Consider the following 17383-nt stretch of genomic DNA (forward strand, 5'->3'; position numbering starts at 1 on the left):
GTTGGTGAAAAACATCCAGTGCAATGCGTTAATGCAAAACAATACATTATCGCCTCAATAACTTTTCCTCTAATTCAGTAAAATAATGGTATTTTCAGAAGTATAATTTGTCTATTTTCACGTTATTATGAATGGTTTCATGTTGATAAATCAAATTATCACAGCCGCACAGGAACGGGAGTAGCCATTACTCAGACCATGTATGTATAAGCGTTTTCAATTATAAATTTGTTGTGTGAAAACCAATTCACACACACACGGTTCAGGGAAGCACTCCATTAAATTTAACACACACACACTCTGCTATAATGCAGTTCGAGGAAATGGTCAGTGTGCCGTGGATGTAGTGTTAGTTGTTGCATATAATGCTCTCCTGTAAATAGCAACACACACCATTTTCACCTTTTAATGACGAATTCAATTAATAGCCAAACCCTTTATTTTTACACAAAATTGTAAATACTCCAAGCAGAAAATGTGCATCGGTCATTCCATGAATATATACGATTATGCATCATCACTTAACAAACTGTAAGCACGAAGTGATGAAATTCTAATTTGTATACAAGTTTAACATAGCATACACGATCGCTTCATACAATTTTCAAGTGTGTTTTTGAATCAAGTATCTCTATCCTTAATAGTTTGTTGTCGACTCTTAATTTGAAAGTGTTATCTGGTGTTGATGGTATTTAGCCTTTTCAGTTACTGTCCATATGGCAACGCTTTTCAATAAATTATGTGTAAATCGTGCTCATAGAAATTAATACGATTGAAGATAAAGTATAGAAGCTACTATCACCAACGAAACGCTATAGCAGTACAAACTTCAACGTAACAACGTGTATATATAATCGGCAATACTCTTTCCAGAATTAATATTCCTTTTGCTTCAGATTTAAATGTAACTAATGCTACCGATCCGGTCCTGGGTGTATATATAGATTCAGAAGGAGGATTATATATTATTATTAATATTATTATAGCTACACAGCTATAGGTACGTATAGATCTGTGTGTTTATAAACATATTTAGGAATCCCTTCAATTCCCACTGATGCAATGCCATGGTAGAGTAACATTTTCACTAGGGATTTGCTACAAATATACCCTTTTTGTGGTGTATCCGTTTTAGATGTTATATTATTTGTTATGTATCTGTATAATCCGCTTGGTATGGGGCCGCACAAATTTTAGAATCTCAAATTTATATACAAGACAAAAGAGACAAAATTTATTAATTTCGTATTCGTTATGCTTAATCACACTTTTAAATAAATTTAATTTTATACGCAACTTGTTAAATACTTTTATTCGACTAAACTATTTCGCTAACAATATTCTAAAAGCTTTTTTAGATAGACACATTTCATTTAACACGAAACGAATGAGATTCTTGTAACTTTTATGGTTTTTCCCTCCAATATTGTATTTCGAATATTTTGTGCACAGCACGTTGATGTGTTATATATATTCTATATTTATAGACACAGATAACGTGTAGTTAGCACATAAAGAAATATTCTTCCTTTATTTTATCATTTCATTTTAATTAGCTGAAGTTTAATCAAATGGATCAAAAACATTTCGTTTTATGGTTGTCGCTTCCACAGCGTTTAAGTTACGTTTAACAGAAAAGAACACACTAATGAGTATTTTAATTATTCGCTTCTATTCAGACATAGTTTTCAAGCTACACAAACGAACTAACAAACCGTCTGAAAATCGTGTTAATAAACGTCTCAGAACACAGCTAGCTTGTTACTGTAAAACTTTGTCGTAGTAATGCGAATTCCAATTATGCAAAATACAGTTGATTGCCGTTTGATGCGATGCTTCATGCTCATTTGTTCAATTTCACTGAGTTTGCAATATATACGGATCGAAAAATGTATATATTTTGTGAAGTCAGAATCGATTTTATAATAAAGGGATTAGTGACACAAAAGTAGTGAAAATATTGATGAGATGAGATGGCTACGATAGCAAGGACTGTTGTGTAATGATTATGTAGGTCAAATGGTTTTGAGTGTAAGAGTATATCAAATTTAGAGGGAGGACTTAGAGTGCAACAGTACGGTAGATCACATAATAATTTGATGCATTCAATCAATGAAAATTTATTAGCTCTACACACAGTGTAGACATCAATGCCAATGAGATCGCAATTTATTTGAACATATAGAAAAGTTAATCGAGAATATGTGTAGTAAAGAAGACCTTTCTTTCCGTTGAGTAATCATCCTACAAAATGTAAACCTTTTCGACCCAATATTTTAAACGGTGCACACACCTTTGACCGTGGCTCAACCAATTTTCAAGACTTGTTGAAGATTTCCAAAGAAGAGTGGATTTGTGAATATTTCCCGATTTTTTATTTTATTTTTATAAATACCCAAAGTAGGGTGTCTTGAAAAACTTTTGTGTTGTCAGCCTTAAATTTGTTACTTCGAGATGCGATCAATGGGGCTCAAAGAATAAAAGGGTTGCAACTTGTACTTTCTGTTCATAAATCAAACCTTGTACTTATAGTATATCCTCTGCGGACCGTTTTCTCCATTCTTTTACTTTTCTCGTTAAGTTTTACAGTTTTTCAGTCCAGACAATAGATTTTCATGTTTACAAGATGCGATTCTGGTTGTGTCGGAAAGTTTTATACCGTGACAATTATCGTGATATATGGATACCCATAACTGATTTATGACGAATATCGTTGCTTCTTACAGTATACAATGAATAAATTTTAGTTTAGAAAATGAAAAATTTAATTTATTGATAAGCTCGTCATTCTTAATTTCGATTTTTTTTTACATTTACAGAAAAATGGGCTGCCTAGGAAGCAAAGATCGATTGACGAAAGAAGATATGGAATTTTTAAAAACACATACGCGATATGATGAGGCGACCATAAAGGAATGGTACAAAGGATTTAAGGTAAATTTATTTGCTATGTTGGTGGAGTAGATTTGAATTCCGGTCAATGTTACCTTGTATAGCAAGTCGTACACACAAACATAAAGATGAAACTTTGAACTGAAGAAGTATTCGATTTAATGATTATGGCGTGATACTCTCGGCGTTTATAATAGTTATTTATACTACAATAACTGTAAAATACCCATACAGTTCTTGTTGAATATTTTTTTTATGTATTGAGCGCTTAGACCCCTTTATTTGACCAAAAACAAAACACACATTCTGTCATCTACGTACTTTTACAGTTCAACTATAAAGCTTATGTATTGGATTATGTATTTGATGTTTAAACGCGAATCGCAAAGCCTTCGTTATATCGAAGTTTGCGGTCAGATAAAGTGCGTTTTTTAAGCGAGAAATATATAAAAGATTAAAGTAAAAGGTATACACTAAGCAGAAGAGTACAAGGAGCAAAAGGTGACATATGAAACATTCATTACTACCTATGACACAAGTACATCAGTTTTCTTTTTAATCAATGATCAAAAACTCTACTTCGTATAGCTTTATGAAAGGATCAATAATATTTACATTGTATTAACTATTATAATTCGCTAATGTCACGCGTCCTCTTTGTGCATTTAGGGATTCATATAGCTACTCGACATTGTTTGTCGAACACGGAAATAAGTATGAAACAGATAAATATTAAACTACGTACTGGTTTGGAGATTTTTATTTTAACCACTGTGGCTCACCTTCGACTCGAGCTGCAAGTAAACAGGTCAAACAATAAACTTCAAACCAATGCGTAAAGTATATCTTACGCGCGAGTTTGCGAGGTAAAATTTATATTTAAAGGGTTGTGTTTTGTACATAGAGAACCAGCGTTACAATAGTTTCACTCTTTTAGTTCCACTTTTTTTGTGGAACTAGAAAAAGTGAAACTATTGTAACGCTGCATATATGCGGCGTTACAATAGTACCACATTTTTAGTTTCACAAGCTAGCGAAATTTGAAAACGGCTAGCTTGTGAAACTAAAAAAGTGGTACTATTGTAACGCCGCATATATGCAGCGTTACAATAGTTTCACTTTTTTAGTTTCATTTTTTTTTGTGGAACTGAAAAAAGTGGTACTATTGTAACGTTGCATATATACGGCGTTACAATAGTACCACTTTTTTAGTTTCAATTTTTTTTTCAATTTCCTAAAAAGTGGTACTATTGTAACGCTGCATATATGCGACGTTACAATAGTATCACTTTTTTAGTTTTACTCTACTAAACCATAATTTTCATTGAAAGTTAACACATTTGCAATGGAAATAATGGTTCCATATTTTTGAAAGATCTTTATAAGGAGATATCATCGAAAATCAAATACAAAACGACCAAATGCAGACTATAATTTTAGCAAAGGCTCGAGGGTTCTTAAAATGTCTTGCTTGAAAACGTGTGGATTTTTAGCCCCGTACGAAGTACAAAGGGGCTCATAGGAAATTGAAGGAATCCGCCTAAGTGGTTTAAGTCTTTTGTGGATATTTACGCCAAAACAAACTGTGAAAAAATGGAAAGGAAACGGCAAAAGATAGGTTGTCGAAAAAAAAGTTTTTTTTTTAAATCGGGTGAGTAAGGGCACTGGAAGTGAAAGGCTACTCGGCCTTAAGTGTATTTTGCATATAAATCTAGTAAATCTCATCCAATTTTGCTAGTTTCTGTCTTATATGGAAGGTAACTGAATACCGAATAGAATGTGAAACGTTTTAAATTTGGGTCCTAGGACTAAGGCCGCTTCTCGGCCCTAATTGTATTTTGCATATAATTCGAGTAAATTTCATCCGTTTTTCCTAATTATTCGCAAAAAAAAAACTTTTAGCATGCGTAGAGGTGTGCGCCGCCGAGTTCAGCCGGCGCGCCGCCGGCTGGAGGTACTCAGCCGAGCGCCGCCGCCGGTACATAAAAATGACATCAGCCGCCGCCAGCCGCCGACAGTTTTCATCGGCTGAACAACAAAATAAGTTTAGGGCCACATTCAACTAAATATCACGATTTTTCAAATTACTCCGATGGAGTTTAGCTTTTCTTTGAACGGTAGCAATCGCAAATCTTCGTTCTTAGTATTTTTTGTAGTTCCGCGAGTGATAATGTTTCCTAAATTACGTTTTTCCGTCATTATAATATCGATGAACCTTTCATCTGTTAAGTTTTTCACAAGCGGTCATGTAAATGTATGTATTCTTAAAGCTGATTATGAAAGACTGTTGTTCTGTTGTTTGAGACAAAAGATTCTACTTGTTGCCTTGCGAGACTGGTAGCTCTTGTCAAATTCAATGTCTTTAAAAATTTTGAAAACAAATTTCAGTCGACTTCAACCTCACCTTGCATTTCAAGCATTTTAAGAGCTTTTTTTACTCTCTAGTGACTTACAGGTAGAAATGGCTTTCAGAAAAATACATATCCGAGCTTTTTAAAGTTCTGGTATGATCCACAAAGTCTGTATTTTCCAGACTTCATTATATCTCGTATCTAAGTTTCCATTTAGTTCTGAATATTTTGCACTATCTGTAACAAAATGTCCAGACCTACGTATGACTCTCTCGCGTTACGTATTTTATACCATCGATCTGCATATTTTGAAAAAGTAACTCGAGGCATACCACTAATTAGAAAATACTATTAGCTTTTGACAATAAACATTAAAAGTTTTGTTGTTCTTTCCAAATAACTGTAAACCCGAACTTTGACAACACGAACGACAACGATTTCATCCACGATTTCTAAACGTCAACAAATTTGTAAAAATTTTCGTCAACCTGAAAGTGGAGGTTAAGTTGCCTTCTGTGGATGAAATTTGGCATTTCGAAATGATCTTGGAACAAACCAATTAGCACACCCAGTTTATTGTTCTCTTCGAATTAAATTTTCAAATATAAAAAATTTGAAAGAAATGAAGTAAGCATTCTTATGTCGAACTATCTGTAAAAAAAACACTGACTTTTGTATGTTTTTATATTATTTTTTAAATTATTTGAAATTTATCGGCGCGCCGCGGCTGAGCCGAGCCGCCGAGAAATATCGTTTTCGGCGCGCCGCCGCCGACACATCTACACTCGGCTAGCCGCCGCCGAGAATTTTTGACCGGCGCACACCTCTAAGCATGCGTTAGGAAATAGTATATTTTAATACTAGTGGCGTTGCGCAAATAACGTATTAATTAGAATTAGAATCTATTTGTCAATATTCATACGTATAGCTGTGTCGGCATCAACCAGAAACAATAAAAAATAATTCATTCGTTTCGATTAGGACTTTGTTGGTTTGTTTGTATTGTACAATCATGTAGACAAGGACTATTTTAGGGAATTTTTTTTTTAGAAAAATTAGGAAAATATGGAACATTTTAAAAATTAGGTACAGTCAAAGGCAGTCAATTTTCAGCATAAATTTGCTTTAGCTGTTTTTCAGCTGATCCTCACATACAATCAAAACTGGTTTTCCTTGTTCATACGGTTGAAGCTGCTACACGTACGCGCATGATAGTGGTAAAACCGTATAAAGACGTATAAACGGTTGTGATTGTTTGTATGGATCAGCTGAAAAACAGCTGAAGCTAATTTATGCTGAAAATTGACTGCCTTTGACTGTAATATCAAAAAAAAAATGTAAAACGTACAATCAGAATGTATCAGTTTGAAGTTCTGTTATACCACATCAGTTGAACACTCAACGTACAATTAACGGACATTCCGTGCAGTGGATTTGCCAATGAGATGGGGTTTCGGTCCTGTTTTTATGCTAAAGATGAGTACACAGTTCCTGAAAAATGGTTGAAAAATGACTGAAAAATAGCATACTGGCTGAAAAATGTTTGAAAAATGTGTGGAACTACAGTCCAAAGTTACCGACTTACAATCTAATGATATACAAATACTGCGCTCTTGGTAATTATTTTTCGCCAAAGTTACCAATAGCGCAGGATTTGTATTCCATTAAAACATAATTTGGTAACTTTGGACTGTGATTCCACACATTTTTCAAACATTTTTCAGCCAGTGGACCGTATGCTATTTTTCAGTCATTTTTCAACCATTTTTCAGGAACTGTGTACTTGCCTTAACTATAAAGGCCATTAAATGTTCTAAAGTCAATGCACATTTAGTACATTTCGTTGAGTAAATTCGGTTTTCTTCCGTTTAAATTCTTTCAGTACATTTTTTAACCATTTTTCTAATACAACATCTGCCACTTGTGACGCAAATTTATTTTTGTAAAATTTTCTTTCACAAATTTTTTGGGTCAATTTTGTTGATAAAACTTTTGCGTACGGCGCACAATGCGTCACCCTCAGCGATATCAGTTATTTTATAAGTAAGATAAAGAACTTGCGTCACATTTACCCTTTAAGGTTTTTTTTTACTGATTTGATGAATATAACGGTTGAAAAAATTAAAATATTTGTAAAAAGAAAAAAAATTACAGTCCCACGGTCGAATATAATTTCCCAATCCACGCGTTTAGTGGTATGGTAATTAGCCCTGCATAAAAAAGCGGTCGAATCCGATATTTTAAATTTTGTCTGGTAATTTATAAGTTATTTTTAAAGAATAAGAACCAGATTTTGCTAGGTTTGCGTCTTTTATGGAGTTTTATCGATTGAGATAGAGGGATTGCATTCTGTTGATAGATATCAAAATCGGACCCATTTCGTCTGGGATAGATATATACATCATTATACATCATCACAGGCCTCCGGTAGTCTCGAGCTGGTTGCTGATGGAAGATCTCCGAAGGTGGAAAAAGTGTGGAAAAAATGTACAGGTTTCACTTATTTTACTAGTACATCTCGTTTGAAAACAAAATAACCAAAAAAAATGGACAAATTCTATTTGCCACTTTTGAAATACCCTATGAAAAAGTGCACTCTAGGCAGGATATCTTTTAAAGCGGTATGGCATTTTGATTTGGCTATAATCTTTCCTAAGAAAGTTTTCTGGATTTTTTAGTATTTCGATCGAATTTTAAGGTTTTAAACAGAAAAAATGAATCTTACGCCATTTTTTCAACAATTTTAGATTTTTTTGTCAACAACAAAATTATTCTAATTTTTTTTTTGGACTTTTAAGAATATCCTACGGCTTATTCCTAATCGATATCTGTTTTGAGACTGGCATGAAAATTTAGTGAAGCTAAAGCGACATAACGACCAATCCCAGCGGAACGAGTAAGCTGCTGGAGTTGGCCCCGATGATTTTGGAATCAGCATTCCATCCAGATCATGCCCGCACGTTAGTAAGCGGGCGTGACGCAAGTCCACTACCAAAAATGTTTTAACAAAATTTTTTTGAGGACGGCGGAGCATATTTACAGCAACTTTTTGACTTCTCCCCCTCAACTCCAACGACACCCAAACTAAGATATCTGAAATCTAGGAATTTATACGAGTTCAACGAGCTATCACACGTTACTGCAGCTTCAAAATTGGCCGAGATATTGAACTTCGAAATATTGATGTTTGTATGAAAATAAGCAAAATTTCGTTTTTTCAGATAACTGAAATCGCCTACGTTAGTTAGTTAGTTAGTTACTTAGTTACTTAGTTACTTAGTTACTTAGTTCCTATGGAAAAGTGGATCCAGCAACTCCTAAACGTTTCTATAGATTTTCCTGAAATTTTGGTCATAGGTTAATAATGGCCCAAAAATAAGAATGGAATTTTCAAAAGTTGGAAAAAACCCATATCTTGGGAGCTGGAGCTCCTCAAAGTCTCCATACAAATGCCATATAAAAACCAATTTGTATGTGTGTGTGTGTGTGTGTTTTGTATATTTTATTGCATGATATGGATGGTAATGTGGTGAAAGGTGTGTGTTGTTTTTGGATGTGTTTCTTGTTGGAAATTGTGTGGATTATTAAATATTAACATCCACCAGGTCGGTTCCCAAATTTAAGGATGACAGATGATTCCTCTGGCACTTCCTAACTTCCATCGGATTTTTTGATGGATTTGGGTTATTTTCGATATAAATGAGGTGTTCCAAGGTTGGTTCCTAAATTTTGGGATGACAGATGATTCCTCTGGCACTTCCTAACTTCCATCGGACTTTTTGATGGATTTGGGTTATTTTCGATATAAGTGAGGTGTTCCAAGGTTGGTTCCTAAATTTTGGGATGACAGATGATTCCTCTGGCACTTCCTAACTTCCATCGGACTTTTTGATGGATTTGGGTTATTTTCGATATAAGTGAGGTGTTCCAGGGTTGGTTCCTAAATTTTGGGATGACAGATGATTCCTCTGGCACTTCCTAACTTCCATCGGACTTTTTGATGGATTTGGGTTATTTTCGACATGAGTGAGATGTTCTAAGGTTGGTTCCTAAATTTTGGGATGACAGATGATTCCTCTGGCACTTCCTAACTTCCATCAGACTTTTTGATGGATTTGGGTTATTTTCGACATGAGTGAGATGTTCTAAGGTTGGTTCCTAAATTTTAGGATGACAGATTGTTCCTCTGGCACTTCCTAACTTCCATCGGACTTTTTGATGGATTTGGGTTATTTTCGATATAAATGAGGTGTTCCAAGGTTGGTTCCTAAATTTTGGGATGACAGATGATTCCTCTGGCACTTCCTAACTTCCATCGGACTTTTTGATGGATTTGGGTTATTTTCGACATGAGTCAGATGTTCTAAGGTTGGTTCCTAAATTTTGGGATGACAGATGATTCCTCTGGCACTTCCTAACTTCCATCGGTTTTTTTGATGGATTTGGGGTATTTCCGATATAAGTGAGTTGTTCCAATGTTGGTTCCTAAATTTTGGGATGACATATGATTTCTCTGGCACTTCCTAACTTCCACCGTATTTTTCGATGGATTTGAGCTGTAGTCGACGTGAGAAGCTTACAAAACTAGTGACCCCTACCCCTAAACTTCCAAAAGAACTGATATCCCCCAAAAAACCCAGAAGGGTAAAAGTGTGACGCAAGTCCTTGTTTCTGCTTACAAAATAACTGATATCGCTGAGGGTGACGCATTCTGAGCCTCAACGCAAAAATTTTATCAACAAAAAATTGACTCAAAAAACTTAGTAAAGAAAATCTTACAAAAAAATTGCGTCACAAGTGGCAGATGTTGAGGAAACTACTGTTCCGAAAATAGTTAAAATAGGGAAAAATATACCCTGAATCATCTGCCACTTGTGACGCAATTTTTTTGTAAGATTTTCTTTACTAAGTTTTTTGAGTCAATTTTTTGTTGATAAAATTTTTGCGTTGAGGCTCAGAATGCGTCACCCTCAGCGATATCAGTTATTTTGTAAGCAGAAACAAGGACTTGCGTCACACTTTTACCCTTCTGGGTTTTTTGGGGGATCATATTAAAATCAATTTTACCTCAATTTACACAAGCTTTTGCTTTAGCGGACGCACTATGGGTTACTGTTCACGTAACAGCTTTTATACGAAAATCTTCCAGATAGGCTTCCAATTGGATCAAAAGCAGGTCAAGTATGAACATTCTATAAATACGACTACAAATGGCATTTCGATTTCATCAGGCTCTGTAAACAACATGTAGTATCATTTATTTAATCTAAAATAGCAGAAGCTGAACTCAGGATATACGACTTGCCTTATTCTTTCGCTTCCACATAAAAAGTCTATAAACCTTGGAGACCTACGAAAACGTGGAGCGTTATCTTTCAGCCTAAAGTACTTTCTTTCGGACTTTTCATAAAAAATTATTAATAAATTTATTTAAAAAAGTCAATACCGACATGTCAGTATCAGAAATTTCACAAAACTTGATATCCTACAGGAATAAAAATAATTAAGATATACGCAGGACTTCTTAATTAGTATTAGTTACAGTTGTTTAGCTATACTGTGTGCTTCCACCTTCATACACCATTAGACAAATTTGGAAAGTTGAACTAAAAAAAGTGGTACAATTGTAACTCCGCATATATGCAGCGTTACAATAGTACCACTTTTCAGGAAATTGAAAAATAAATTGAAACTAAAAAAGTGGTACTATTGTAACGCCGTATATATGCAACGTTACAATAGTACCACTTTTTTCAGTTCCACAAAAAAAATGAAACTAAAAAAGTGAAACTATTGTAACGCTGCATATATGCGGCGTTACAATAGTACCACTTTTTTAGTTTCACAAGCTAGCCGTTTTCAAATTTCGCTAGCTTGTGAAACTAAAAATGTGGTACTATTGTAACGCCGCATATATGCAACGTTACAATAGTTTCACTTTTTCTAGTTCCACAAAAAAAGTGGAACTAAAAGAGTGAAACTATTGTAACGCTGGTACATAGAGAAACCAATCACTCAATCAACTCACAAATTATATGTAAAACAGTTAGTCTTGGTTTGTGACTAAAATGAAATTAAACTATTCGCCCCTGGCTGAAAAAGCAAAAGGTAAAAAAGAAAATGAGTGTTACATTAAGTCATCTTGATATTTCCTTGTGAGGGATTCTTTTGAAAAACAGCCTACCGAAATCGGGCGTGTTTTCTAGTGGAACTTTTTATAGGTACCTAGAAAGGACTTCGACCCTAGAACCCAAAACCACTTTCAAAAAAATTCTTCGAAGCTTTTGTGACTGCTGAAAGGTGATCGAAAGCCGAAAATTTGCACTTTTCTTACCAAAATTTCTCCAGGTACACGAGCCGTACATGGTGGTGTGGGGTATCATTTGAAAGGTAATTTTATGTGCTTTTGGGCCAAATAGGGTCTTATGGGGTTTGGATGCATATGCGATGAAATATGGACACTTAAACATTTCAACTTCTCATATTTCATCGTAGATGCTTTCAAACCCCCATAAGACCCTATTTGGCCCAAAAGCACATAAAATTACCTTTCAAATGATACCCCACACCACCATGTACGGCTCGTGTAACTGGAGAAATATTGGTAAGAAAAGTGCAAGTTTTCTGTTGAAAACTTCAACTGCACATATTTCAGTGTGGATTAATTTTAAAACCAGTGAGTCTCTATTCGGCTCAATAGTACATGTGATTACCCTTCTAATGACACCCCACAAGACCATGTACGGCTCGTGTACCTGGAGAAATTTTGGTAAGAAAAGTGCAAATTTTCGGCTTTCGATCACCTTTCAGCAGTCACAAAAGCTTCGAAGAATTTTTTTGAAAGTGGTTTTGGGTTCTAGGGTCGAAGTCCTTTCTAGGCACATAGAAAAAAGTCCACTGGAAAATACGTCCGATTTCGGTAGGCTGTTTTTCAAAAGAATCCCTCTGTATTATAAATTAGAACAACACACAGAGTACGTCAAAGTAGCCCAAATCTTTCTTTAATTATAAATTCGTAAAACACCAAAGCAATTCAAAGTGGATTAAAAGCTTCCACAGCGGTGCCTAATTGCATAAAATACGTTGTAGGAAAGTTATAATTTCGTTATTTAGCTATTTTACCTAAAAAGATTTTTTTTTTATTTTTCAAATAATACAGAACGGCGTACGTCAATTTGGAATATTTTGTGTATAGGATCTGTTAAGTGCGTTATATTATTATGTACTACCATCAGTGATAATGCCTAATCAATACTTCAAAATAACCTCATTACAATCCTCGACCACTGCTTTATTGTCGTACATTATCTATGATGTGATTATCAGGGGGCTAATGAAACATAATATTGTCAATAAATGCGTTAGATGATACTTAAAATTTAATCTTTATTCAAGCTGTCAAAAATGATTTATTAAAGCTCAGAAAGAACCGAAAATACTTTATGGAAATTATGTCCTTGCTCGGTATATTTTCCATTTTCTTATTATGAAAGTGAATTTGTTTGTTTGTTTTTTTATTTAATATTTTTTTTGGTACGTAGATGTGAATTAATAATGACTGTTGTTTTGAAAGCTGTACTAAATCGAGTACATACTTTCCTACTAGTTCCGAAGAATAAACTTGGAAACCTATTTACGCAACTTACATAAAAACAATTTCAGAGAGACCCATGGGCCATGGCATTGAAAAGCGAAAAAGTGATTCGCAAAGAAATAAGTTCGGGCGTTTATTTAACATGATGTCCGGAGGGAGCATTCTTATCGTAGTCGTTCGAAATTCAGTACAATATCAAATAAAAACAAAATTTTAACAAAATTGAATTATTCAACTTAGTATGGTCCCCAATCCCCATTATTTTTGAAAACTTAAAAACAAACAAAAGTATAATACATCAAACATAAGACAGCATATGTACTACACAATCATGTTACTATTCAAGTGTCGGAACACAATTCGACAAAAAGGCATAGACCGTTCTTTTGGGTTCATTAAACCCTTTTCGAACCCAAATCGTATTTATGTCGGACCACCAAAAGTCGTATATTGTATCCCAATTGTGTGTGCAGCTAAAACCTAATTGTCTCAAAATTCCGGTATAACAATTCAAATATTTGAAAAAATAAATAAATTTTACGCTAACAATCAATCTTACTGTTGTTCCATTGTTCTAAGCTGTTTGGCAGAGCTTAAAACAATTGAACACAAAAGAAAGATCCCATCATGGGGTTGTGAATCACCTCAACTATAAAGATTTATAACAAAGAGAAAAAAAAAACATTTGTCTTATGTCGTTATACCGACAATGGAAATGAACGCAAACCTAGAGTAAAACTAATTTCAGGATATTTTTAATGTTTGCGTGGCATGTTACGTGTTTAATGTGAAAGTTTTGTTATAATTACCGAAGGGGACTTCATATTCTCCAAAGCAATACATTTTGTTTATATTAACGAACCACTTGACCGAATGGTTTCGAAAGAAATTGTCTTAAGTGATATGATAACAGAGAAACTTATGAATTTTCTACACAGACCAGAAACATTAATTTTAGTTATCGCATGTTTCACACCTGCTTAATGAAAATTAGAAAATTGGCTAATACGACAGAGGTTAGCAAAACTCTATTCCAATATAGTGTACTCGTTTCGATGAAATCCATCATATAGAAAATGTAGGTCTACTTTTCGCTGTGTATCTACTGTCACAGACAGAAATAATATTTGATATGCGATATTGTACCATCACACACTGGAATATGCTTAAAAGTAGGCCGTAGCAAGACGAACGAATTTCGATATGAGGGAAATGTATGTCTTCCCGCGGGGTATCTAAAGAAACACGTTGAAGGTGCATATTTGTATGTTATACCACATGGTATATACTTCCTGTCATTGGAACTTTCTAAAGCAGAAAACATAATTCCCTACGATACACACTCACACACACACATGTACTGAAACTGTTCAGGGTGGTTTTTCAAGGCTTTTCCGTGTGGTTCAGCTTTTCTGATAACATTATAAAGTTTCAGTTTGTTGTCAGAATCGTTGATTCGTTATACAGTATTTTTCTTTGATTCATTAATGGAAGTTGTTTAACTTACCATGATAACACTGGTATGGATTCTCTAAATAATTGGCAGTAAAGAGCGGAATAAATATGAATAGTAGACCACAGTCACAGATGGTACCAATGCTTTCATCGAGGAATGTATATCATTATAATGCAGATTATAATCAAATATTTTTTAAAACTCTTCTCATCCTTAATTTTATCTGCTGAGAAATTGCTTTAGGTCCCATCTGGCTGTCCTGGTAATATTATACGACATCCGTTATGTACTAGCAAAAAAAAAGAAACTTAGAAAAACATGTTCGAGCAGAAAGAAATTAGGTGTCACTTATAAGGGACACGAAGTATATTAACATTAAAGCAACAAGCATATTGTATGATAACAAATTGCTGACTTATGTTTCCTCTTCTTCGAAAAAAATGTATTTGCAGTGAAAAAGAAGAAATTATTGTTGAAGACGAGGTTGAAGATGTGTTTTATGTATTTTGTAGAAATTGAAGTTGATCTCAAACTCTCGAGTAGAACAAAACCTAAACTGATATCGATGTACCAGTTCGTAGAATGTTTCAACATTAAAAATATTTTCGTCACTTTATTGTCCATGTACAAAGAAAGTTTCACGGATACGTACGAGTGTATACCATCAAACAACCTCAGGTGCTTCAATAAAACTTTGTTTATCAAGGGAAATTGACTTTTTTCGCATTACTGAGCATGCAATTTATTTCGATAAAAACACCGGATCAAATAAATTTCTTTCTTTTTCGACATTTTTCAGCAAGACTGTCCAAACGGTCGACTGACACCTGCTAAATTTGTGGACATGTACAAAATGTTTTTTCCATCGGGCAATGCTGAAGAATTCTGTGATCACGTTTTTAGAACGTTTGACATGGACAAAAATGGATATATCGATTTTAAGGTAGGTTTGGAATAATTTTAATATTTTTAAAACGCCGGCAACCTTCCAGAAACGGCTAAATCGAGAGAAAAAACGACAAAAAAAATAAGCGATGACCTCCGGTTGATTTAGTGAAATGAATATTTATTAAGAACCAATGAAGTTTTTTACCTCAAACATTTAGCGAATACTTTATACACAAAAGAAGTAACAGACTTAGTGATTATACGGCAATACGCTTACCGTTTCTGAAAGGTTGAAAATAAATTCAAAACGATTTCAGCACGTAACGCTGTACCGGATAAGTAAATGTAAGAAAAGCTTAAATATGTAATGTCGTCGCTGTGTGTTCTTTCAACTAAAATTTCCACATTGCTAAGTATATATACTTTATACAGCGTTACATTGTGAAAATGTTTATTTTTCCGCTATTGTTTTAGAATATCTAGGGTAGGCATACATACTTTAAATTCCATGATTCAATCTATCCGGTATATTTAGAAATGTGAAATTGTGAATCACGTCATACACACTCATGTATTGTGTAATATTATGGAGATGTGTGACATGAATTATACATTACACGATTACACCTCAAAGCGGACGAAATAATAAAGTTTTAATATGCTTTTAAACTCGACTGAAATTAACTAATTAATCTAAATCTTCAGCAAAAATTCCGTACGGGGTGGTGTGCTAAATTAATTGGAAAGTTTTTCAAGGTGTTTAAGTGGAATTAAAAAAAAAACATTTCTCACATGACCTTTATTTTACAACATACGAGTCGCAACCTTTGTAACATTGTTTCATTTCGCTAATGTGAAGCATAGCATGAATGATATAGGTAAAAATGAAATCATAATTCAAAAACTTTTTGCAAAATGTTTTTATTTGCTGAATAATATGCTACAGGCCATTCGGCTTCAAATTTTCAATTTCGACTTTATAAGGTTTTTGTTGTATTGCGGCCGGTTGTACGAAATTCTTCTCTTTCTTCTAAAATGAAATTACCTTTGACTCAAAAATATTGTACTTTTGAGTTTATACTAAGTTCATTACATTCAATTTTATCATCTGGTGGAGAGCCAGCGGTTTCAAGCAAGAAAGTTTGTAGGTGAACACATTCCATTCATGAAATCTTTCACACTTCAGGCGAAAAATATGAATTGTTGGTAATTTGAATTCGAAAAATCAGTAAATAAAAGTCGATTTTAACACATTGCAGAATAATGCGCACGCTGGAACTTTAGGCTCCCTGGACTTTACTTAAATAGTCTAGGAATACCTCCAAATAAATTTCTAAAAATCAAAAATTAAATTTTAGATTTTTAGAAATTTATTTGAAGGTATTCCTCGACTCCTTTACTACTTCCCAGGGTGCCTAAAGTCGACAAGTCACAGTAACCGGCAGAGTGTTAAAGAAAAGAAATGCAAAAGGTTGTAAAAGAGTAGCGACAATTTTCACAGTCCTCACCATGTTCTTATATTCAAAGTAGTGTCACTCCGAAACTCGAATATATCAACTTCCAAGTGTGCATACAGCTCAGATTTCCACAAAAGCAATTACTGTAACAACTGATAAAGAGTGGAATTTAATTTAATTTAAAACAGTGCAAACGTTTAAACTTACCGCAGACGTTTTTTGTTCTTTCCTGCGATGTTACTAATTAACGGTAAATTCTACAAAACGTGGAATTCACACTAAATGTTCAGTTCAAGTTTAAAAAGTGTTCTTGAAACAAATAAATTGTTACACATGCAGCACTTAACCTCCTTGACACGTATACTGAAGTGATCAACATATGTGTACACATACACAAATACAATTTCCGTATCAACCAGAAAAAAAAACATTTATGTTCCACCACATCTTTTTCATCAACCGATAAGGGATGTTATTATCCGTCCAACGTTCTACATTAAGGAAAATTGAACTTCCTTTTTCATTGGTACATAAAAGTCGGCTATAAAATATCAACCTTACACAATGTAAATATAGTACAACATTCAGTACACTATTCTTCATCATAATCGACTACGTAGCTCACATAAATATAGCAGTCCTTTAGAGCGTATAAGCTATTATTTCATTTTCATGTTATATTTTTTCTATAATATTTTGTGATTGACCCTCAATGTGTGGATATATTAAACAAAACGAGTTGATA

General features: G+C 34.1%; 2 protein-coding genes across 3 annotated transcripts in view; both read left to right on the plus strand.

The window, feature by feature from the left end:
* Positions 1-17383, plus strand: part of LOC119073651 (neurocalcin homolog) — a 64476-nt gene that overhangs the window by 28732 nt on the left and 18361 nt on the right. The window lies entirely within an intron of this gene.
* Positions 1-17383, plus strand: part of LOC119073654 (neuronal calcium sensor 2) — a 59302-nt gene that overhangs the window by 28583 nt on the left and 13336 nt on the right. For both annotated transcript variants that reach the window (XM_037179255.1, XM_037179254.1), the window contains exons 2-3: positions 2820-2934; positions 15093-15236. In XM_037179255.1, coding sequence (XP_037035150.1) covers positions 2824-2934; positions 15093-15236 — 255 coding nt within the window. In that variant the 5' untranslated portion in view covers positions 2820-2823. The remainder of the gene's footprint in view (positions 1-2819; positions 2935-15092; positions 15237-17383) is intronic.

This window comes from Bradysia coprophila, unplaced genomic scaffold (genome assembly GCF_014529535.1).
Source record: "Bradysia coprophila strain Holo2 unplaced genomic scaffold, BU_Bcop_v1 contig_138, whole genome shotgun sequence".
Classification (NCBI taxonomy): domain Eukaryota; kingdom Metazoa; phylum Arthropoda; class Insecta; order Diptera; family Sciaridae; genus Bradysia; species Bradysia coprophila.